General features: G+C 37.7%; 1 protein-coding gene across 1 annotated transcript in view; it reads left to right on the plus strand.

Annotated features, from left to right (window-relative positions):
- Positions 1 to 26,715, plus strand: part of GABRA1 (gamma-aminobutyric acid type A receptor subunit alpha1) — a 47,273-nt gene that overhangs the window by 12,365 nt on the left and 8,193 nt on the right. Inside the window, exons 3-7 of the mRNA XM_008147646.3 lie at positions 3,942 to 4,009; positions 10,998 to 11,218; positions 13,274 to 13,356; positions 16,832 to 16,975; positions 23,879 to 24,031. Coding sequence (XP_008145868.1) covers positions 3,942 to 4,009; positions 10,998 to 11,218; positions 13,274 to 13,356; positions 16,832 to 16,975; positions 23,879 to 24,031 — 669 coding nt within the window. The remainder of the gene's footprint in view (positions 1 to 3,941; positions 4,010 to 10,997; positions 11,219 to 13,273; positions 13,357 to 16,831; positions 16,976 to 23,878; positions 24,032 to 26,715) is intronic.

Raw genomic sequence — 26,715 nt, forward strand, 5'->3', positions numbered from 1 at the left:
TTTCTCATTTTTGCCTCAAGCACTAATCATCTTTTTGAATTATCACTGCAAAACATCTGTTATTTCAATACTTATCAGCGGGTTATCAACATTATAAGACATCCCAAGTGAGAACAGATCTACTGTGGTCTAGCAGTTAGAGTATATAATATAGTGTATGTATATATATATATATATATATATATATATATATATATATATATGTGCATTTGTATGTGGGTATATATGTTTTATATATAAGTGTATTTTTGCAGTTTGTGCTTGTTAAAAGACTTATTTGAATTGATTTATTTATCAACAAAATCTTCATTTACATTGATGAACTACTTGAAGATATTCCCCAATCATTGTAAGAAGAGCAATCATCATCATCATAATTCTGTTTTACATAACTCTATTCCATGTTACACCCTTGAAAACTTGAACATGTGTATGCGTTTAGATAATTCTGTTGTTGTTTTTTACATTGGACAGTGAAGGATTATTATGAAGAAAATATTTGATTGAAAAAAATATGCTGATTAATCTGTTCTTTCAACATGTCTTCCAAACAAGTTATTTGAAATGATTTTCATTTTCAGGGGTTCATTTATGTTTAACTTTGGCTAGGTGTATAAACATTCTAGCTGACCTTCATTAGAAGTTCCTGACTCATGTTGCATGCTCTTAACTAGAGTATTTGGAAGGATAAAAATTTATTGTCTTTTCCTCATGTGATACAGATAAAGGCTTTGAGTACTTCTAATAACACTTTAGAATCTAGCACTAAGTCAATAAAGTCTGGCATTAGAGCAGATGATTTAGATCCTAATGTTCAGGTATTCCTTAAATAATAAATAATTTATATAGATAGATTCCTCCTCCCACCCCATGGCGATTTCAACCTGAAGGGGAGAGGAAGACATGACTAAATTTTCCCAGATTTGGGGAAAAGAATATTCCTCAACCATTCCCCTAAATCTCAAAGAGTATGCATATGAGCACATCTTCCATTGAAGCCTGATCCTGAACCTGAAGAGGTCTTGATTCTAGACCACCATTTCTTTGCCAAAAAAGCAAGTTAACCACTAATTACAATTTGGCTGAAGTCCATTCACAACAATCCTCTGGCTATCTTAAAACTTTGCACCCCAGATTTCTCTGCCTTAAAGAAGAATCAATTTCTAATAGCACATGATCTCACTCATCTAGGGATAAATAATGAACAACATAGACTGATGAACAAGAACAGACCCAGAAACAAGGAGGCATAGATCAGACTGTCGGACCTCAGAGGGAGGGTAGGGGAGGGTGGGAGTAAAGGGGAGAGATCAACCAAAGGACTTGTGTGTAAGCATATGAGCCTAACCAGAAGTTAAGGACAACAGGGGGGTGGGGGCATGTGTGGGGAGGGATGTGGGATGGGAATGGGGGGATGAGGACAAATATGTGATACTTTAATCAATAAAGAAATTAAAAAAAATAATAATAAATAAAAAAATATTTTAATAAAAGAAGAATCACTTCAGGGGCCACTTAGGGACTTCCTGGTGAGCTACAGTGAGAGACATACTTGTGCTCAAAGGTGTCTATCCCTTGTTTACCAACACTGAACTCAACTGAGTGAGAATGCAATTTGAGGATAATCATTAAGCACATATTTGAATAGAAAAAATATAAGGGAATACATCAAGATATTATTAGTGGATTTATGTGGATGGTGATACTCCATGATAGTGCATGGTGAAAAGGTCATTTCAGAGACTCATGTGGTGAGGCTCTTGGTCAGGTATCTGCCTTGGAATAGTACAGTGGTGAGTTTTGGGAAACCTCAGAGGGAGATGGCTGGTAGAAAATAGTAAGTACTGGAAGATGATGAACTGGTATGGTAAATACACTTAGGGGCAAGGATAGATAAAATAATAGACTTTAAAATGTGGCTATAGCCACTGATGTGACCTGTTTTCCATTTATGCCTAATCCCTACATGCACAGAATCAATTATGTCTGGCAATAAACGTATGCAAACTTAACCATGTTTTATGTTCTATTTGAATGGTACAGTGATCTTTACAAATAGGCTTCTGGGCCTTTATAATTTGTCACTTATGTAGACCAGTAACCTACTAGAAAGATAAAAACATCAGAGGGAAACAGCACATAAATTTGTCAAGTGAATATCTCACTGCTTAAGAGCATTTTATCATGCTAGATAAAACAGATTGGCTGCTCCCAAAACATCTGGTAAGCTAATTTTTGTAAAGCTAGCTACCTTGGGGAAATACCTTACAGAGCAGAAATGTTACCCTCCCTGTACTCATGATGTAGGTAATCGTGATAAAGGAGTCCAGGAGAGCTGCCCCACGCCGCCCAGCACTGCCCAGTGCAGACAGGCATTCATATATTTCTCAAATTATCATGCATTTAATGGCATATCCTTGCTATAAACATAAAAGTGAATATAATTTTAATGCCATAAATGTCACTCAGATTTTTGAGATATTCACCATAAATCTCATAGTTTATAATCTGGAGGGAACCTAAACTCAACCTTGGAAACGAATGACTGCTGGAAGGGGCTTACAAGCATGGGAACCCATATAAGGGGCAAATGGTTAATATAGCTGAGACTTATTGCTGACAGGTGTTCTTTCCTCTAAAGCTGCACAGTTGGTGCAGAATATTAAAACTGAGGTCCCAAGTGAGTTCTAAAAACACAACTCTATTTTTTGTCTCAGACTATATCCTCTATTTTGAAAATTTTAAAAGGTAAACCCCAGATAATTCTTATGAAAACCATCTCTTTATGCATTTTGGAACAAACAAAATTGTTTGCAAAAACAAAACAAACAAAAAGAAGCCAAACATATTGTATTGGTTAGTGAAGGGGCTATCTCCACCTTCAAATTATTTTATATTGTGAGGTACACATTATGTGTATTGTCTAAAATGACTTCTTTGAGAGAAATTTGCTCAGAGAGTATTGACTGTGTTCAAGTGAATTGCTGAGGGATAAAATTGATATTCAAAAAATTTATTATCACATATATTGGATCACCATTTTAATATCCTATGCCAGAGATACATGTCCCAATAAATAAAATAAATTGCTTAATATACTGGGGTGTTATTTCTCAGAACTAAAGCTGGAAATTACAAAGTCATCTGTTTTTCATTCTCACCTCTCAACAAATTGTTTCCTTTTATGAAAGAAACATTTTTCTATTTTTTGTGCAAGTGAATGTATTTCCTTAAAAATGTCTGTGTTGAGTTGTTAGAAAACTATAATAAATATGTTTTATTGGTTGATATATATGCCTCAGAGACCAATACGATAAAATCATATTGAACTTGAAATTGAATCTATTAAATGAACTTTTCTGTGCCACATAATATGTTCTTCTTATCCTCAAAATTGAAGATATTTATACAAGTTGTCAAGTTTTTCCAGGGAGCAATTTGGGTAATTCAGTTATGATTTAGTGACAGAAAGCAATAATTTATAAAGCGTACCCTTGAGTCCATAAAGAGTTAATAAAGCTTCTAGCGTACAGTATATAGTTACCAAGAGTAGCTAAATCCTGACGGATCTGGCAAGCTGTGTAAGAATATAGATACTTAAACCATAGCCATATGCTAACACCTTTTTATTGCAATGTGAAATGGCCTTGTATCATTTAGGAAAGTGTGTCCATTCTTGAAGAATTCATTAAGCAGCAGCTGACTTCTCCATAAAGTTTCCACCTCCCAAAGTAGCATATTTAGGCTCTGTTCTCCATTGAAAAATATTAACTGTGAAATTTCATGTGTAAGCAGTAAATTATCAGGACTACACAGTGGACCAATTTTAGAAATAGCTAATCAAAGCCAATAAATTTCCCATTTGGGTCTAAGTGTGTAGCGGTGAGATCTAATAAGGACTGTTGATAGACATTCACTGTCCCAATTTTCTGCTTCATCAGAGCGCGTAACTGAAGTGAAGACTGACATCTTCGTCACCAGTTTCGGACCCGTTTCAGACCATGATATGGTGAGTAACACTGCATTTTTTTTGCTCTCTTGGGATGTTTTCTAAATTTACTTTTGAAAGAAAAATATATTCTAAGTATTTAGGGAACAACTTGAAATACCTTGACTACAGCTTTGTGCCTATGTGCATAATATATAATATAAAATGAATACATAATATTTATATAATAGAAAATACCCATTTACTTCTCTGACCAAGACTATTTATGGTTATCAATCACTACAGCCTTCTTTATTTCCATCCCTGAAGTGACAGCTTTGCCTTGGTTTATGTTCTGTATTCCAAATAGTGTGAGTGTAAGTTATCTTCCATTTCAGTTAGGAGGATTCTAGGTTTCTGAGTAGCCAGCAATATTATAGAATAACCATAAATATTGTGGTTTCTGAATTTTTTGGCTAAAAAGGGGAAATGAATATAAAATCTTAATGCATATTTGACCAGAATTAGACAGAGAAACAGTTAAAATGTACTAGTAAGAAGTATTCCATTTCATTACAAAAGGCATTCATTAAATTGTTATCAAGAGTGTGAATAAAATGAATGCATACCTGTTCTTTCTTTTCCAAAACCCAATGATTGACATGCATTTCTCTTCCATCTGATGGGAACTGGTGCACCAGTAGAGCTCTTGCAGGTATTAAATAATGTTTCCAAAGTCCTAACAGCCAAGCTCCTATATAAGCAAAAAAAAAAAAAAAAAAAAAAAAATCACAAAGAGGCCATGAAGATACATCATTATGAAGATTTCAAAGATTTATTAATTGAATATTATTTTTGAAATGCCATATTAATGTAAAAGTCCTGATTTCATAGTAGCTCAGATGACTCAGAATAAAAGTTATAGAAAATATCAACTGAGACCAGCATTTCCCAAAGTGTGAAATTTACAGTGCACCCACCTTGGCAGGGTAAAGGCTCTGACAAGTCCTGCAGTAAGGAAACTGCCTAACGTCATATAATCTAGTATCTTCCAATTGTATTTATCCAAAATCCTTTTTCTTCATGTAATACCTGTTGACATTCTATAGACCTAATGCTCTGTGAGTCAAACATTGGGAGATGCGGGCTCAGGATAATTTAGATCTTAAAGCAGGTTATGAAATGTACCAACTGTTACAAATTAGGGTCAGTGGAGCACATGAGAGAAAGCAGAGTGGTGGGTAACAATACAGATTTCTGAACCAGAATGTCTGGGTTTATGATCCCAGCTCCTCCACTTATAAGGATAGCTCCTTGGGTAATATCTTTCTGCCTCAGTTTCTTCATGTGTAAGATGGAAGTAATAATAATACCTCATGGGGTTATCACAAGTGTTAAGTGAATTAATACATGAAAAGCAATTAAAATTCTTGGCGTATAATAAGCACTAAACAAATGTCAGCCATTATTACTCTGGAAGAAATAGAAATATAAAAGTTAGCCACAATCGTGGATTTATTACTTCAGCAAAACATTTTTGCCACTGTGGTTAGTCTGTAGACCGCTTATTGAAATACTGTGTGATACAATAGCTGCTATATTGATTGCTCTCTGAGGACCTATTGTGATTCTTCCAGGTGGGAACTGCGTCTTCACACACACCATTCTCTCATGCTACTTTTCTAATTAAGAAGATTTCATAGATCTCAGTCACGTTTAAGGTCAAATTTAAACTCCTCTGCTTGTATTCCATACAATCCAAAAATGATTTTACTAACGTGTCCTCACTTGTTCTAAATATTGACTATTTAATCATTTGTGTGAGACAAATACAACTTGGGGGTTAGCAGGACTGGCTCTAGAATTCAGGCTGGCTGAATGCAAATCTCACTATCAATAGCATGACCTTGGGAAAATCACTTAAACTTATAGTGGGTATGTTACTATCATTACCTATTATCATAAGATTGTTAGGATTTTTTTTAAAAATAAATCTTTATTGTTCAGATTGTTAGGAATTTTAAATGAGATATGCAACTGAAGTGTCTACTGATAGTACTCAATAAATAATAATTATTAATTTTGCCTCTGAACTCCTTATGTACCCTTCATGGAAATTCCCTCTATTCTATACCCATCTAAATCCTGTATTTCCACAGAAGCCCAAATCAAGACCCAAATGCTTTATGAAAAAAAATGTTTTAATTAATCCAATATCAAAATAACTTTCCTTTTCAGCATTCTAATTACATTTACTGACTGTAAAATACAATTTAACCTCACATAGAGCACTGCTTTGTAAAGTTATTTTTCTTATAAAATGTCTTATTTTCCTAAAGTGATGCAAAAGTACTGAAGATACAGTTTCACATTCCTCACAGTATCAGTGTGCTGCTAGCTTACTAAAAGTGTTGAATTATTACTTAATTGGAATAGGTTTAAGAGTCTATATTATCTTTAAAAATTAAGGTCTCAAGGGACTTAATAAATATCACCATTTTCTCAACTTGAGTTCTGAACCTTTTGAGAAATAAGACATTGAGTAAGGGATATGAAATATGACAAAATCACCTTTATTACTAATAATGCTATTGCAGAAGGTGGCTTTTATCTGCAGAAAAGTGTGTTTTCTGAGAGTAAACCCCAGGATCAGCCCGATTAACCCACCTAGTCAACAGGCAGTGTTGGCCTCCCTCTGCTAGGGTGTAGACTGTCCACGTGAACCTTCTAGCAGAGAGGTCCACAGAAAACTTGGTGAGTTTTATGAACAGCCAGCATCCAAAATGGAAAAGTCAAGAGGAAGAGGCTATGATTGGCAAGATTGATTTTTCCTTCGAAAGTCACCTATCAAGTTAAATTAGTTCTCCTTCCTCCCCTCCCCAAATAGAATAGTATTAGGGAATGGAGAGCATTCAAATGTTGTATATTGGATCTGTGCTCTTCTAATCAATGGAAACATCAAGAGAGGAAGTGAAACATTACAGACATCATACTCAGGTAATAATAATAATAATAATAATAATAATAATTAAATAATAATAATAATAATAAATGGCTATTCTTTCTCCAGCTCCTAGTATGATGCCTAACAAAGAGTAGATGCTCAATAGGTGTTGTAAAGAGATAGTAATGAATAAAGCCCAAGGCAATCAAAAACTTTCCTCTTGAAAAATAGTTGGCATGACTTTGAATTATTGCTTCAGATTAACTGTGACTTAAGGAACCAATGGTATCTATTTTTTGGTCTTAGACCAGAGGTACACAGTAGGATTTTTAATAAATCATTAACCCCATGATTATCATGAATTACTTTCCATGCATGGCCTGTGGTCAAATATTAGATAGGAAGAAGGCGCAGAGTCTAGGCCACTGATACTCCCCATTGCCTAAATATCTGGAGCCAGACAACATTTGAATTGTTCTGCAATCACACTAGCCATAGGTCTGCAACTGATCTGCTAAGTGGCTATTGGAGATGGTACCCGACCACTTTGAGAAGATTAATCATGTAAACCATGTTATAGTAGAATTATGCATAAGACAGAGCAGCATGATTTAGAAACTGTCAGAAATAGAAGGCGGAATGACAAAGCTATTTTTAAGACAGGAAAAGCTTCCTAGTTTTTAAAGTGGGAACTAATAAAGTATCTAATTAATAATAGCCATTATGACACTCAATATTATTGGACACTTACGATACGGTAGGCACCATGCTAAGGGTTTTATAGACCATATCTCATCTAATCCTAATACCCAACATTTTAGCTAAGTATTCTTATTATCCACATTTTCCAAAGGAGGAAAGTGACCCAGCTAGGGAGCAACTTGACCTCAGACTGTCTGTCCCTAGAGGCTCCACAGCTCCCTAAGCATCTGACTTCAACTGGAATAGAAAACAAAATTAGGACAACTCCTTAACTTTGTTTTAAAAACCATTAATTAGCAATCAAACAGCACATTCTCAGGGCACTAGGTTCTGACAGAAATATCCAGGCAGCACAGCCACAGAGCCCTGCTTTCCATGGTGCTTACAATGTAGTAAGCCAAAGCACACACAGATGGCAATAAATGGTGCAAGCGGGAACACTTCATTACAATACTTATTTAGGAACGTAAGACGTTTTGCCCAGTCTTCAGAACAAGCCTTACATTGTTGAGGGACCTACTCTGTTGAACAAGGTAACTTGGAGAGACTTTTCACCTGGGTGGCGGGGGCTGGAACTGTGATCCCTGAACAAATTCTTCACCACTGCTTCCTATTTGTTCAGACAACCTTCTGTGGAGTCCTCTCTTTTGCCTCTGTCTTTACTTTGCTTGGTTATGATTACCTTCTTATTTTCCTCGGGTTTTCTGCCCTAACACCATTTCAAAGAAATAGCAATTTTTCATTCCCAGCTACATAAAAATCCATGATAAATATATGTTCATAAAAATAATAAAATAGGAGACGTATAATAACTTCTAACATTTACTGAGAGCTTCCTAGGTTCCAGACAAACTGTTTACTTACAGTAACTAACTTATCAAAAGAGCAAGTGAAAATAAGTGCTGCTATCATCCCCATTATCAATTGGGAAACCAAGGTTTAGAGAAGGTAAGAAAATGGCCTAAGGCCTTTCAGGGGGCACAGACAATTCAGTTCTAGTTAGCAGGTTTAGAATTTATTTCTGTAACCGTTATAGTATGGCTCTGCCCTCTCCTTCCTCTTGTTACAATTTCCGGAAGAAGAGGTTCTGGCCTACCTTGGCCTAATGAACTGTTACTGGGGGCAAGGCCATGCTCTACAAGGTGCTGCTGGCAGCCACCTGCTGCTACCATGGCAATATTGCAGGGGCAGTTCTCAGGACACGGGAGACAAAATATTTACACTCCAGTAGGCAGGAGCTGATCTTTATCAACTCCTTTTATTTCAATTTTCATTTTCACTTCTAACAGAGGAGAAATAGAAATGAAAACGTATCCAATTAGTTTTGCTCTGTGTGTGTGTGTGTGTGTGTGTGTGTGTGTGTGTGTGTGTGTGACCAGTACAACATTTGAAAAGAGAATATCTTAAATGAACTTGGGGATTTCATTGTCTGTTATTAGCACAGGTAAGTAAAGCTGGCGGTAAACATGATATCCATGTAAATGTGAGAATTTTTTCAAGACATATTTTTGAAATCACTGACTTTGGTATAGATCTTGTCAAAGATTTGATAACAAATATATTTTCAGTTTATTCTACATTAACATTTATCTTCAAAAATATCCTTGGAGCAAGCAAACAAATGAACCCGGTTTTTAGATTCATGAGGACTTGGACAGTTTACATATCACATCCTTGGAACTTTCATTTACAAGTGGCCATTCCCTCTACTGTTGACCAGGCTAAAGTAGTTCAGTTGGACAGTGAAGAGAGTATATGTGGCTGATTACCGAGTAATGGCAATATCATCATGATCTCATACACTGGCCTGTTGTCCAGAGAAGAGGACATGCACAGCCCAGAGTAAATGCACCCACAGCTCCCCCCTTCCCCCCACCCCAGCACTACTACTTTGTATCCCTTCCTGGTAGAATGAATCTGCAGGCTCCCTTGCCATTTCTCTCCTCACCAAAGAGACCATTCTATGACCACCCTATTTCCTCCAAGAGTTTTTCTTACAGCATCCAAATCAAACCATTTCTCCCTCTGCTGAATTTAACAGATGCTTAAACAAATGTTTCTTGGTGAGTAAATTCCTATCTCATGCATCTTAGTGCCTTCATCTGATACTGCCAGACACAGAAAAGCCCAGCCATCAAACAAGGTAACTTCCCTTGTCTACAAAGATAGATTAGCATCATGTTACACTTTTTGTTTCAATCAGAATTTCACACTATGCTTAGTGCATTATAAACTACCCAATATAAAGTGATCAGTAAAGGCCCAGCAGAGCCAACGGTGCGCCAAGAATGAGCCTTCAGGCTTTACCCAATCTTGCTTAAAGTCTGAGAAAGAGACAGGTAGTTAAATTCATGCACAAAATGCCTAGACAAGACATTAGTTTGCAAGTTGAAAAGCTGGTATGGATGTGATTTAAAAAAACAACAGAAGCAGCTTTCTGATGCATCAGAGTTAAGTAAATGTAGGATGATGTCTTCAAGTTAACCTTCCGTCTAGTTTGGAGCATGCTAAGATTAATGGAGAATCCAGTAATCTTTATTTCAAACCATTGAGTTCCAAATTTAGTGTCAGTGTAGCAAATCCTGCAAGGAAGATGGATACTACCGTTTTCAATTTTAGGAGCCGGTAAGTCACATTGCTTGTATTCAGATTAGCAGATGTTTGTCTCTGGGTATTGCCATAAGGAAAGCTGTGTTTATTCAAATAGACAGAGTCCCTGGCTGTGAATGATGATGAGCTTCACACATTTCTCATGTGTCCTATACACACATACACTCACAAACGCACACTCATACACACACACACCCATGTTCTATATTCTTTGTTTCTTTGGAAAAGATCCAAATTATCAGCAAAACAGATTCCTTATTTTCATACTCATCTCCATTGCGTAGAGTTGAAACTGTATATACATTATCTATGATAAAAAATGTTCAATTTAGTAAAAAACGGAGATAGGATTGTTACACTCACATTGGAATCATGAATGATTTGGGATTGAATGTGAGGTCTCCAGACATCATGAAGGGCCCTCCAAAACACTATGCTTTATCTTTATAATTGGAATTGTCTCATTAAAAAGTGTTCTTATATGTAATAACTTCTAACATGACTTCCATTTTTATTTGCAAGATATTCTATCTCTTCAGGTGCTGGTGTAGTGGAGGTGGGTTGGGGACAGGGTGTTATTTTCATTTATCTGAGGAGATAACTAGATCCAAGAAGTATTTCAGAAAATTATTATGCCAACCAGTGATTCACCTGATATTGACATGTACAGGCCACCACAAGTTTACTTCTAGAAACATCACTGAGCTCATATTTTACTTCTAAAGTTGCAAAAATTATGCATTGTCAATGTAAGCTATTTGCATTGCAAATTACAGCACAGTAAACTCTTTGCCATTTTCCATAATTACCTAGGAATATACCATAGATGTATTTTTTCGTCAAAGCTGGAAGGATGAAAGATTAAAATTTAAAGGACCCATGACAGTTCTCCGGTTAAATAACCTAATGGCAAGCAAGATCTGGACTCCAGATACCTTTTTTCACAATGGAAAGAAGTCAGTGGCACACAACATGACCATGCCCAACAAACTCCTGAGGATCACGGAGGATGGTACCTTGCTGTACACCATGAGGTAAGGAGGACCGTGTCCCTTTGTGAATCTTTCTGTCCTTCCTTTTTTCCATGGGTAGGTGATCATCAAGCAGATAGGCAATGGTAGGATATCTGGTTTCATTTTTTCCCTATTATTCAACTTCAGTAATTACTCTGCTATGAGAAATAAGCTAGCTAAACTATTACACAAGTATTAAGTGTTATGTAAAATAATTAGATAAAATAAAAAAGTGTTTACAATACTAGTATATATTAAGTAATTCAATGCATTTCTCCCACATGCTCTAGTGCAATATGAGTAACTTCCTTTCCCTACAATTAACTTCATACATTCCTGCATTCCAATAAGGTCTAGATCAAGTTTCTAAAAGCCACCTCAAGGTGTATATATGGAAATCTTTCTAATTATAAAGAAGGGAAAAACACAAAGGAAGGTTCAAAATTCTTAGAAGTGATAGGTTCATGTGGAAGTATACATTTTGAAGGGGGATATGAATTCACAATGATATTGTTAGTTAGATTAAGAATATAGATATTTTAAATGTTGCTTAAATTGAAGATTAGTATATATTTATGCTTTATAAACATTCCCCACAATTTGAGATTACCAGAGATCCTAGCATCTAGATACCAATAATTTATTTATGGCTGAATGAAGGTAACATGACTCAAATAAAACTTTGAACATTTTTAAGAAAATAGAAATATTTTTAAATATTCATATATGTTTATGACTCATTTTTAAGGGAAATATCTGTTTCATACCCAGTTGACTTGTTAAAATGTTGTTTTTGTAGATCTGGCCAGCACTTGGTAATTCAGACCATACAATTATTTCTTTGGTATGGAAAGACAATGAAGGCAAAATTCTAGACTTGGAGGATTCTGTTTAGCATGTAAATAGAGTGATATTTTGCTTTTGGAGAGAGCTCCCAGAATTCCTAGCTTCTTATTTTTAATATTCAAATAAATACCAAATATTCAAATAAAATATTCAAATATAAAAGACAGAAAAATGCTTCAAGAACCACTTTAGATGTTGGACTCAACTAGTATAAGTATAATAGGACTTAAAAAATGAAAAATCAAAAAAGAGAGAAAATAGAGGATCAGATACAGGTGTGTTGAGACCTTTCAAGATCATCCAAGCAGGATCTATTGATATTTGAAATTTGAAATAATCTACCTTGTAGCTGCCCAGATGGCAATGTCTATAATGTCTGGCCTTCCTTTTGCTCATTTCCTAGTATTAATAACTAGCTAATTACAACAGTATCAATATGGATAAATATATTTTCTAAAGATCGTGTGAGGAATTGGGCCATAAATTCCCTCACAGTTCCACCAAAGGAGAGCAAAATTATTTCAGCAAGTTCCTTTCTTAAGTACACTTTTTAAAGCGTGAATGGAATTCACATTCCCAGGAGATATGGACTAAAGGGAAGCACATCATCCTGGCTTCAGTTAGGCAGTGGTTTCTTAAATAAAACAATGGTTGTGATATAGTGAGATCACATGTTCACTCTATAGGACACTTATGTTAATCTCAATTACACAAAGCCTGAGGACACAGTTCCTGTTTCGCCTCTTCCTTTGATTTATGCATTTGATGCTATTTTAGAGGAGGAGGTAGGGAGAACTGCTCGTAGGAAAGAAGAAATTCCCTTTTTTTTTCCTTTCTATCTATGAATTCTTCTTAACCAAGGATGAATTGGTAAATTTGCAAGTATTTGCTTATATCCAGTCTCATCCTTGAAGGATTTAGTGTTGCTAGGTGGATTATTGATGATACTTATTTTGGAAAACATTAGCAATGCTTGCCCAATCATACAGAATCAGGTGTCACCTACTTTCTCAAAACAAACAAAAATGGAAAAAAAGTCATCATAATTATAAATAATTCTTTTTAGATCATTTGATTACTAATGGCTCAATATAGTGCTACCGTTTGTGCCTGTCTCCCTGCTTTGTTAATATATTTGCTATAGGTAATAATATCACATTTGTATGTATCAGGAAGTATCTAACCTATAAGACTCTTCTTTGTGTCCCATATTTTTCCTGAAATGATAAGGTTGACAGTGAGAGCTGAATGCCCAATGCATCTGGAGGACTTCCCTATGGATGCCCATGCCTGCCCACTAAAATTTGGAAGCTGTGAGTAAATTTATTCTCATTAAAAAAATTTTTTTTATGAGAGGGCTAAGTCTTTACATAAGCGAGAGATCTCTAATTAGTTAAGTTTGTTAGATCTATAAAGAGCATCCAGAAAGTTTAAATAGTGAATTGCTGCAATGCATTCTAAAAGTAATAATCTTCTTTTATATTTTTATTAATTTCAGGGAGGAAGGGAGAGGGAGAGATAGATAGAAACATCAATAAACAGCTGCCTCCTGCACGCCCCACACTGGGGATCAAGCCCACAACCGGGGCATGTACCCTGTCCGGCAATCGCACCTTGACGTCTGGTTCATAGGTCAACGCTCAACCACTGAGCCACACCTATCGACACTAATAAAAGAGAAACATGCGAATTGACCATACCTCCACTACGCCTACCAGCCAATCAGAGCGAGTATGCAAATTAACCCAACAAAGATGGTGGCGGCCTCAGAGCTGGAGAGAGCAGGAGGCTTGGGTTGTCCCTGGCGATGGAGGAAGCCAAGCTTCCCACCCACCCTGGCCAGCCCTGGCCTCTGCTCAAGGCGACAAAGTTTCAATTATAGAAGATAAATAAATCACAGATACCTGCTTCCAGCTGGCCCTGGCCTCCACTCAAGGAGGTGCAGAAAAAAGAAAAAAAGGATGGGCTGGGAGCTTGGCTTGCCAGGGGGCGTGGCCAGCCTGCAAACAGCCATCAGCCCCTCACCCAGGCTGGCCAGGCACCCCAGTGGGGACCCCCACCCTGAAGGGGGTGTGGCCAGCCTGAAAACAGCCTTCAGCCCCTCACCCAGGCTGGCCACACCCCCATGGGGTGAGGGTTCCCACTGGAGGGCTTGACCAGCCTGCAAGCAGCCATCAGCCCCTCACACAGGCTGGCCAGGCACCCCCGCGGGGACCCCCACCATGAAGGGGGCATGGCCAGCTTGAAAACAGCCCTCATCCCCTCACCCAGGCTGGCCCTGCTCCCCCCAGTTGGGACCCTCACCCCATGGGGGCATGGCCGGCCTGCAAACCACCACAGGCCCCTTAGCCAGGCCACGCCCCAAGGGAACCCCCACCCTGATCCGGGACACCCTTCAGGGCAAACCAGGCGCCCTCACCCGTGCACCAGGCCTCTATCTATACTAATAAAAGGGTAATATGCTAATTAGACTGGGAGACCTTTCAGGAGACCTTCCAGACATTCTTCTGGACAAAGCCAATGTGGCGGGGCTGAGGTAGAGGCTGTAGAAGCCAAGAGGGGAGGGCAGTTATGGGTGATCAGGCTGGTGGGGGGCAGGGGCTGTTGGGGGTAAGCAGACCAGCAGGGGGGCCAGTTGGGGGCGAGCAGGCTGTCAGTGGGGGTCAGTTGGAGGTGATCAGGACAGCGCTGGGTGGCAGTTTGGAGTGAGCAGGCCAGCAGGGGAGCAGTTGGGGATGAGCAGGCTGGCAGGGGAGGCAGTTGGGGGCGAGCACACTGGCACAGGGGGCAGTTGGGGGAGATCAGGCTTGTGGGGTGGGGCATTTGGGGGTGAGCAGGCCAGCAGGCAGAATTGTTAGGGTCAATCAGGCAGGCAGGCAGGCAGGTGAGCAGTTAGGAGCCAGCAGTCCTGGATTGTGAGAGGGATGTCCAACTTCCGGTTTAGGCCCAATCCCTGTAAACCAGCAGTAGGACATCCTTCGAGGGGTCCCAGATTGGAGAGGGTGAAGACACCTCCCCCCACTAGTAAGTAATAATCCTGACTGCAATTTTTAATGTTATTTGATAAAGGACTTATTTTCTATCTACTGGACTAGAAAGAATGGATTTAACTATTTAGAGAAAAATTTTATTTCTGTTGAAGTTGTATTCACAGAAAAACAACTGGAGTATGGATGCTTGAACCAAATAGATAACATTTCTTTCCAATAAATGGAGAGGATTGTGTTTCTTTTCTATCATTATTGACATTTGTTTGACCTTAAGAATAAATCAGCTTGTTTATCATATGGAAATACTGGTAGTTGACAAAGGACAACAATTAGCTGTTTCCTAATAATTAAGCTTACACCTAAAAGATGCAGCCAGGAAAAAATTTATCCTGATCAAAGTCTTCAGGATGTTATAGGTCTGTTTGCATAATGCATAAAACTCATGTATATATTAATGCTTTTGAAGGTCTGTTAGATCAATCCCTTTCATAATAATTTTCTGGGTTTCTGCTACTAAATATGAGGGCACACATTAGAGGGGCCAAGAGAACTGTGGCCCCAGAGCCAGGTTCTCTGGTCTTCCTCTACCCTTCTGCTTTTGACCAGTGTGCGGGCAGAAAGTGTGTGGGAATAATGCATTCCTGGTTTCCTGCAGGGGAGGTACATACAAAGACTGAGTCAACTCCTGGACTTACCTAACCAGCTGTCTGTTCTCTCTAGACAAGCAATCTAAGCAATTATTTCAGTGAAGGTATATGATTCATAGAAGAAAATTGTAGTAGTGTAGGAAGACAGCAAGCAAAGAAAATAGCAAAGGGCCTTCAGGCTCCTAACAGCACTAGTCATGGAGAGACAAATTTCTTTTTTTATGAGTCTCATTCTATAGTGAAACCCAAGGATATACTACTTCACAAGCTGTCCGCTAAATAGAACTTTGGTGATAAATCCCTCTTCCCCATTCTTTTCCCATTTTAACGGATGTTTTATGTCAAGAACTATTATGTTTTCTTCTGATTACCGATTTCATTTTTAAGAATGGTATTATGTGTTAGTTGTATGCCAGGCAGTACAGTGAGCATTTGTATATGCATCAGTTCATCTAATCCACAAATTATCCTTATAGGTAGGAATATCAAACCTCATAGTAGCCTGACATTGTTTGGGTGCAAGCTACTGCCTTACCCTTATTTCATCTCTCATGCACTTCACTCCCGCCACATTGGTCTTCCTGTCTGTTCGCACACATGCCACACTTTTACCTGCTCTGGAGGAAGAACCTTGTTAGTTTGCCTATCCAGAGGAACTCTTCACCATGACTTAAGATGACTCATTCTCTCACGTCTTTACATAAATGTCACTTCTTCAGAGACCCTCTCTGAGTCCCTAAAACAGGCCCCACCCCCTTCATTTTCTATCCCCTTACCTGTTGTGTATGGCTTTATTGTATTAAACACTACTTGAAAGTATACATTGATTAGCTTATCTGGTGTTGCCCCCACCACTGCAATGCCCATTCCCTAAGATCAGGGAACCTTGCTAATGCTCACTACTATATCCTCAGAAAAGTGCTTTGTCCTTTGCAGATGCTTAGTGACCATTTGTTATGAGAGTGAACAGATAACTGAATGAATCAGGAACATGTGTTTTAGTGTTCCTAAACTAAGGGACATGGGCTCTCTGTCCCTAGCCTGCCCCTGCAACCATGAACTAGAAAATATGAAGCTGATAGAACACACCAACTCATTAGGAGAAGCAAAGTGGCATGACACGCGGACTGTTTTCCATTCCTTCCTTTTAGATGCTTATACCAGGGCAGAAGTTGTTTATGAGTGGACCAGGGAGCCGGCACGCTCAGTGGTGGTAGCAGAAGATGGGTCACGCCTCAACCAGTACGATCTTCTTGGACAAACCGTAGACTCTGGAATTGTTCAGTCCAGCACAGGTAAGCGCCATTTGGCAACTCCAGATATGGAGGAGGGAGCATAAAATATTTTTTTTTGTGAGAATGTGGTAATTCGGTAAGTCTTTCAAAATCCCAATAAGAGAAAGAGAAAAAACTGCACTAAACTGGGATACGGTTGAGCTGAAAACTAGTGTAATCTCTAGAGACCTGTCATCTTAGACTTTTCATTTAATGCCCTTTGTCCTGTGTTTATCTGCAAAATAAATAACTGATTCTATGTGATCAGTATAGCACAATATTTAGGTATGTGAACTCCTAAGGAAGAATGTTTGGGTTAAACCCTTACTCCTCTACCTTGCCAGTTGTTTGTGGTCACCTCACAAGGTAGTTGGAAAGAAAAAATTACATCCATTAAAAATACATACCATAGTTCCTGGCACATAAAAAGCTCTCAGTAGGCCCTGGCTGGATAGCTAGGTTGGTTAGAATATTGTCCCATTACATCAAGGTTATGGGTTTGATCCCAGGTCAGGGCACATACAAGAATCAGAAAATGAATGCATAAATAGGTGGAATAATAGATCGATTTTTCTCTCTTTCTAAAAAATCAATAAATAATTTTAAAAACTCTAATAAATGTTAGGTATTAATATCATCTAGTCCCCATTTACTGCCATGATTCAATGAATCCTGGTGAAATTATAGCAGTAATCATTACACATGGGACATCAAAAAACAATTCATTCTACAAATCCATTTGTATCTGTAGCCAAGAATCTTCCTCAGCTATATTATCACATTACTGCTAACTCCATTTTGGAATTAAAAGTAGGTGGCACGCCATCCTTCTTAGAGTTATAACTACCTTACCAATGCAATACTTAGAAATAGATCAAATAATAATAAACAGCTGGATCCAAAATTTTAAACTTGGATCAAGAAATAAGATAAGAGTTTAATTATGCAAGTATCCATTTTGTGACTAACTTAATTGTGATCATAAGGGCATATAATTATAAATAAAATTTGGGTTCTAACAACTAGTAAAATTTACCCCCTCCAATCCCAATATTTTAAACTATGTTCAATTACTGAAAGCGTAGCAAGACTCAACAATTACTTTTATGGATGTTTTTAAAATTTTAAATTAATTTCTTCATTTTGATTTGTAATTTCTAAAGACAACTTAGTAATATAAAAGGGTGGGATTGCTTTTTTATCTTCCTTAAACTTTTTTTCTTAGATTTCAGATTTTATATTGGGACCCTGATCATTCTAACATGTTTAAGAAATAGGTCAATATTTCTTACTGAGATTATAGGATAATCCCTGCTTAATAGAATTTGTGTTTTGCTTACTTTAAAGTATCTATGGCTACCCTAAAAGCTTAAATATTCACGTTTCTTCTTTTGAAAAATGGAGAAAGTTGTTTCCCAGCTTTAAAAACATTAAAAATGCACATAGAATTGAAAATTTTAAAAATAATGAATTTAAAAAATGTATGTAGCATAGTGGACAGGTCTTAGGCTTTGTAGTGAGAAAGATGTGGACTGGATTTCTGGTCCTGTCCCTTAAAAGAAGCCTTGTGACTTTGTGAAAACCATATATCCAATTATAAACTTTGATCTCTTCTAAGAATGGGGATTCTATAATTTTGCATTCAAGATGAGATAATATACAACATTGATTACAATGTTTATATAATGAATGCTCAAAATGATATGTAATACTTGTTGCTATAGTCCTAAAAATATCACAGAATGTGGAAAACACTGAAGTTTTTTCTCCTCACAAGTTATGTTGGAAAATATATTAAAATGAGTAGTGTTGACTTTTTAGAAATGGAATGGTATTATAAGCTGAATATTATGGCAGGCACTAGGGAGTCGATGATAGACAAGGCAGAAATCTTGCTGCCATGAAGTCTAAGGGAAGACAAACACAAACTATAACTATCAAAATGAGTGGTAAGTGCCATGGTTAACATTTTTGTGAGGGAGGGACTACATCTGTTTTTTTTTTGTGTCCCTAGCATTTATTATAGTAGCTGAAATATAGGAGGTACTAAGTAAATAAAAAGTAAATGAATCCAGCCTAGAATAATCAAGGAAGGATTACTGCAGGATTTAACTTTCATTTTGTTAATCTGTATTAGTTGGGAGCCAAATAATCACTGTTCTAGAGGCATTCAGAATAATAGACATAGAACTTATCCTCAAGAAACTCCCCATCTATTATCATTAGGATGGAAGTTGGAGGATGTCAGGGAAATAGTAATTCAAGTGCAGCAGCACACATGCAATAGAAGTATATACAAGCCACAAACGTTACTCAGCAGAAGGAGTGCCTTTATTCTAGTCACAGCACCAGTGACTGACTTGTCATGGTATCCCTTCTCATGTCTATAAATTGATGTCTTAGTCCGATTAACTTGGAGACCACTTTCATCTCTGGCTTCCTAAGGATTCAGCCTAGCTGCATTCTAGTTACTCAGAAAGATGCATAGTCACAAAGAGGGGCAATAGGTGAGAGACAGTGACCCAACTCATCAACCCCAAGCTGTCTGGACCTCATAAATTCAGTCCATTAAAAGTCATCATTCTGTGCTAGAGCGGCAAGTTTATCTGTACAAAATTGGAGCTTTTTCTTATCATTCCCATAATGAATATTGGTGGTATTGGTGGGGAGAATAATGACCAAATTCTCAAACGCAGGGGTTCAGTACAATGCATATTCAACTCCACAATATGACACTCAAGTGTAGTTACACTTCCTCTGGGTCTACTTTGGCTCATCAAAAATCCACCTTGATGCCCTAGCCGGTTTGGCTCAGTGGATAGAACATCAGCCTGCAGACCAAAAGGTCCTGTGTTTGATTCTGGTCAAGGGCACGTACCTTGGTTGCAGGCACCTCCTGGGCCCAGGCCCTGGTTGGGGCTCATGCAGGAGGCAACCAGTCAATGTGTTTCTCTGACATCGATGTTTCTCTCTGTCTTCCCCCTTTCTCTTGTACTCTCCCTTAAAATCAATGGAAAAATATCCTGGGGTGAGGATTAACAACAAAAAATTTCACCTTGATAGACTTCTGTGGGAAGAAACAAAGATCTTTTGTAAAGTCTGCAATCCCATATTTCACATCTCCTAGTGGAGCCCTGAAAACATCAAGATAAATGACATTCGGTGCTATTACCTCCCTGATTCTGCCAGAAGACTAGGAATGATGGCAGGAAAGAGCACACACATTGACAATGATTAAATAAAGAACATCTTTTTCCACCTTAAAATCTCTGTGGGGAGAGAATCAATTCAGATAATCTTTTAGAAGGTTAGAAGGTGTGGTTTCACTTGCCTGCAATCCACACTCACATGGAACAAACTCACACACACACTACCAGTGACCTCTTGCAGGTCAAAATACCCAATTCTATAACACAGGAGCTAAATATATGAGGCTCAGTCCAATACTCGGGTTTTTTAGAGGTGCAATCCCTTCCTTGGAGTCTGCCATCATATTTTAGGGAAGAAAATGAGTCAGAGACATAGTTTTAAATGTACTTACTCAACTGGCAGAGCAAAACCTTTAAAGGCACATAATTAGCTTTCAAATCCAGTACAATTATCTGTTATTCATTCATTTATTCTCTTATTCCTTTACTTATTTCCTCATGTACTGTGCTTAGGCCTGGAGAAGGACATACAGTTCCTATTCTCAAGAAGCTCATAGTTGAATGATGGAGACATTATTATTATCCCCATATTTACATATGGGACATAATTGAGGCCCAGAGAGGCTTAACTATTTTCCCACAGCTAATGGCACGGGATCTGAAGCTGGGTAGTCAAGCTGCAAATTATGTACTGGCAACCACATACTCTGACACACCGGTAACAGGCAAGACAGGCATGTGTGGAAATGTAACAATGTAATGGAGCACAGTTTAAGAGTGTGGAATCCGAAGTTATACTATCAGGGTTTAAAGGCTGTTTTTACCTTATTAACTGTGTGACCTTTGGCAAGACCTTTCTCTGTTTATCCTTTGCACTATTTGGAGATAATAAGAGATTGTACATCATGAGCTACTTTGAGACTAAAATGAAAAAAAAAAAAGCATACAGACTGATTAGTAGAGTATCTGAAATGTAAAAATTTATATAATAAATATTAGCTATTACTATTAATGATAGAGTTAGTACAAGAGAGCTACCTGATGACATAAAGAAGAAGAGTTTTTTTTTTTTTTTTTGCTTTATGTATTGGAAAGGCAGTTTGGAATAGATGCCAGGCATTGCTCTTGTCCCATTCTACTATACCACAGTATGCTTCCTAAGTAATTATTTAAGGAGAATCCATGTAAAAATTATAAAAGTGATTAAAGAACATGACAATATGACATACAGAGAGGTAAAATAATTAAATTGCCATTAGTCATAAGAATAACTTCATGGCCAGAAGAGAATAAGAATGAAATAATATGTAATCTTTTATTAAAAACACACAATGACTACAAAGTCTTGTATTTACCCCAAGTCAGTGGTCGGCAAACCGCGGCTCATGAGCCACACGCGGCTCTTTGGCCCCTTGAGTGTGCTCTTCCACAAAATACCACGTGCGAGCGTGCATGTACAGTGTGATTGAAACTTCGTGGCCCATGCGCAGAAGTCGGTTTCGGCTCTCAAAAGAAATTTCAATCGTTGTACTGTTGATATTTGGCTCTGTTGACTAATGAGTTTACTGACCACTGCCCTAAATCAACACACAGATTTGATCAAAGGAAATGTACATTAATTTTGCTGAACAGAAATGTCTTTTCTTCATGAATGACTTATAACAGATGACCAAGAGAAACTTTGGGGTCCTCTTTCCAGTTTCCTGTGGAGGAGGTGATTTAAGGATGCACTGAGTTATGATTACACAGTCAAAATAAATGAGGAACTGAATTGTCTTCCCTGACCAGGGAGCAACAATGGTGATTAACCTTCATCAAAGGAACCTGAGGGCTCCCACTCACACAGCCTAGTGCAGTGGTCAGCAAACCATGGCTTTTTGGCCCCTTGAGTGTGGCTCTTCCACAAAATACCACGTGCGAGCGTGCATGTACAGTGTGATTGAAACTCCGTGGCCCATGCGCAGAAGTCGGTTTTGGGCCTGGGCGAGTCTATTTTGAAGAAGTGGCATTAGAACACTCAAGGGTCCAAAGAGCCGCATGTGGCTCGTGAGCCACGGTTTGCCGACCGCTGGCCTAGTGCATGGTAGTCAGAGAAATAATTATAACCATAAAATGTGAAAACTAGGGGGTGGGATAGGGAGACATCTATAGTTATCTGGTCAACCTACTCATATTTCAGGTAACTTGACGGATCCAAAGAGGCTAAGTGGCCTAAAACTATAATCACTGTTTCGTTTCTATTTCAGTATACTTTGAAGCAGAATTTAAAATACCAACCACTCTGCCAATGATATTTTTAATATCTCCTTCCTCTTAAAAAGGTAGTATTTACAGAAAATACTAACTTTTGAATACTTGGAAGAAAAAAATAATAGCTGTACATGGAATCAATGCTCACTATAATTTTGTTGAAAAAGTGAATGGTTTATCTCTTGAGCTGGAGAGAATACATTTCTAATCTTTCTATCTTTTTTTTTTAAAATATATTTTATTGATTTTTTACAGAGAGGAAGAGAGAGGGATAGAGAGTTAGAAACATCGATGAGAGAGAAACATTGATCAGCTGCCTCCTGCACACCCCCTACTGGGGATGTGCCCGCAACCAAGGTACATGCCCTTGACCGAAATCGAACCCGGGACCTTTGAGTCCGCAGGCCGACGCTCTATCCACTGAGCCAAACCGGTTTCGGCATCTAATCTTTCTATCTTTACACTGCAAATCTGCAAGTGACTCCCACTGTTCAAAAAATACTCTCACTTCTATCATTTAATTTTATCCTCACAGCATCTCAGGAATAATGAAGTAAACACTATAATTTTAATTGAACAAATGAGAAAATGTCAACGAGGTTAAGCAGGTATTTACCCTTCAAGTAACTAACATTTGAGAAAGCAAAGAATGGAGGCCAGGTCTACACAAACACTGGATTCTGCTTTACAAAATCAAACCCCTGCTTCTATTTTTCTACTCCCCTTAATTTTGTATTGTAATGTAACAGAAATATTGTCACATCTAACTTACAAGATTCCCTCAGGGTTACATGATGTACAAGAATATTTGAATTACAATTCTTCTAGACTGTTGAGTTAGAGGAAAATAATTTGACATGCTTAGTGCATAAACACTTGATATCTAGACATATTCTTTTAATCCAATTTAGGAGACCATTTTTGTTGTTGTGTTTTTCCTTCCCTTTTTTAATTATTACAACATGATTTTGATTTGGCTGCCTTTTTCTTTCCTTTTTAAAATAGTTTATGCCAAAACTTAGATTTTGTTTAATTTAGGAAGATGATTTTAAAAGATCTGAAATTCTCTTAGTCTAATTTTTTAGTAAGGAAGTGGTTTATAAAACAAGTATAATGTCAAATAATTGCTCTTCAGAACATCAAAATCATATTCTTTGAAGAATTTTCCCAAAATGGCACACTGTGAATAACAAAAGATGATAATGAAATATATGTAGAGACACATATCATCTTTCTGATATTATATGAAAAATATGTCTTAGATGTATGTACCAAGATAAGGATGTAAGACTATCGGCGACATCCTTGGCACATCAATCTCATCCTCAGAGCCATTTTGTCATGTTATTAAAGTGTCTTCTTTTTCTCTTTCCTGGATAAAAGCTTTTCTCTTCAGGAACTAGGTATCACATGGAGAAAGGACGTGTCTAACCTCCAGGTCTTTGTTGCTGATGGAAAACCTCAGAGATTAACTTTTTTTTTCAAGGTCAAATTGCTCAAAGTTACTGTCTGTTTCACCCTCTAGGAGAATATGTTGTTATGACCACTCATTTCCACCTGAAAAGAAAGATTGGCTATTTTGTTATTCAAACATACCTGCCATGTATAATGACCGTCATTCTGTCCCAAGTCTCCTTCTGGCTCAACAGAGAGTCTGTACCAGCAAGGACCGTCTTTGGTAAGTGCCAATCAAAACATGCATGCGAGGGTTGGGAGGGCAAGTTATTCGGGTGATAGTGCAAATAGAATGAAAAAATAATTGTATGTTAAAATACGAAGTTAGTACAATATAAATTGTTTATTATTTAAAAATATTGCCCTAAATAGCAAGCTGCTTCAGTGAAAGTAAATCAATGTGATTAATGAACATTTGATCTGATATTTTGGGAGACAGACTGGAATGATGCAGGCATAAAGTGTATCATACTAGATTAAAACACACACACACACACAGAAACATTAATATTTAAAGCCTACTTTCAGATTACATAATCATATACCTGTGTATTTTTTTAGAATCTAAGAAAATATCAGCAGAACTACTTCCTTACATATATGAAAGCAGGGTTTTCTTACATAGGGCAAGAGCATTAATGACCATATCATATGACAGTACAGGAATAATTCATCCTATATAATAAAAGCGTAATATACAAATTGACTAAACGGCGGAATGACCAGTTGGCAGGGGGCAGGGGGCAGGGGGCAGAGGCAGCGTCAGGTCAGCCAGGGTGCATGCCAGTGGGCAGAGGGAGGGGATGGCGATCGGGGGGGGGGGGGGCTGGTGGCGGTGACCAGTGGCAGTGGAGGGGTGATCCAGGAGGGGGGGCTGAAGGCCAGCCACTTGCTGGCTGGCGCTGTCCCCTGACTGGCCTGCCCAGTTGCCTCCTGCAGAGGAGGAGGCCAGACTGCAGCTTAACCCGCTCCCCCTGGGGAGCAGGCCTAAGCCGTCAATTAGACATCCCCTGAGGGCTCCCAGACTGCGAGAGGGTGCAGGCTGGGCTGAGGGACCTCCACCTCCCCCCCAAGTGCATGAATTTTCATGCACTGGGCCTCTAGTTTACCTATAAGTGTGCATTTCTGAAGAGTTACAAATATGCAATTTTTTTCTATTGAAACGCTTAAAATGCTGTTAGGTGCTTCAAGTTAAGGCAAGGTAATGGAAAACTGCTTAAAGGGTAAAAACCTTTTACTAATAGGAAAAGTCATTCCCTAATTTATTATTTAAGAAATTTGTACTTCATAAAAAGTGTTATACTATCTTAATTATACTTTTTAGACTGATGTAAACAAAAGATTCCATTACCATAAACTCATTGATTCATTCCTTCACTCAGTGATTTTTATTTGAAGTCTACTATGAGCTAGACACAGAATACAGCAGTGACCTTAACATAAACCACTCCCCTCATTAAGGTTATAACTTGGAGCTTAATATTTGAATAACAATATAATCATACACATTATTTACTGAGTGTTTTTATTGCAGGCTCTGTTCTATGAAAAAAACCTACACTATCTTACTTAACACTAAAAAGAAAAGCCCGTGTATTATTATTATCCTTGTGTTAGAAATAAGAAAGCTAAGGAAAAGGAGATTAAGTAACCTGCTCAAGGTCAGAAGCTACGAGGTGAAGTAGTGCGGAGGAAGACCCAAAACCTTAGATCCACAGTCTGTGCCCTTAATGACATGCTGTACCCCCACCAGTGGGCTACCCTGTTCCAATGACAAGACATGGAATGGGGTTCTTGTGGGCAACATCATTTGTTTGTAAACAACAGCCATATATTCATTGGTGAAAGGTGCGGTTACCAAGGTTCATTCCAGAAATATCAGCTGGCACAATGCTATATGTAAGACCCTTAACTACAGAATAGAAGCCTTAAGAAGCTTAAAATCTAAATTGGAGATCATTCATATGCAAAGATCCCTATGCCATCCTCCAATAATATGCAACGTATGAGAAAATCAGTTATCTCAGAAAAAAAGCAAGACTCTACTCCAAATGCCCAGAAAAGACTATTTCCTTCTGAATGTTGCAAGGTGCTTCTAGGTTGGAAACCACCAAATCTTTGCTCTGACAATACCCTAAGAACACAACTAAATCAAGATCCAGAAAGAGTCAGCTACCAAGCAAAGGTGATCACTCCAAACATTCCTTATCACCATTTGTCAATATTAACCAGCTTTGACTCTACTTGTTAGAAATAAAGACACTCACTTCTGTGTACTTATGTAATTTGAGCCCCTTTTTTCCCCCAAGAATTTTTTAAAAAATTAGAACACATAAGATACTTACATTATATTTTATGTAGAATGAATCAAGCACTACAGTGAAAAATGTTTTTAATGTAATTTTCCCCACTTTACCCCAACATAGCTGATCCTTCCAGTTTGGAAATTTTCTAAAACATTTTGGACTGTTTTATAAATCAAAAACTTTGCTTTTTTAAAAAATACGTATCCATTTATTTTAAAAACCTTGCTTTTAACACTTTCAACAATCAGGCAACTCATGCCTTTTTGGTAAACATAACTACCTATACATAACCTTAACTGTGGCAAGTATTCTGTCCATCAAGTTTTATATTTCTAATGTTTCAAGCTCAATAAAATCACAAATACAATTTTCTAAGACCCAGCCTCTTAACATTTATTTAGTACACATGTTTCTATTCTTTTTTTTTTTTTTTGTCTGAACTCAGCATATTTCTCTGAGCTGTGTAAGATGCCTGGTAGGGTCATGAGTTATAATTTATAAGAACTTACTAAAAGGCAACCCAGACTGCAACAAAGCTGAAGCCTGTTTTATGTCTTAAAATATCATATTTTTTACCTTCCATGCTCACATTTGGAGGCAA

The sequence above is a fragment of the Eptesicus fuscus genome, chromosome 6 (assembly GCF_027574615.1).
Source record: "Eptesicus fuscus isolate TK198812 chromosome 6, DD_ASM_mEF_20220401, whole genome shotgun sequence".
NCBI lineage: Eukaryota > Metazoa > Chordata > Mammalia > Chiroptera > Vespertilionidae > Eptesicus > Eptesicus fuscus.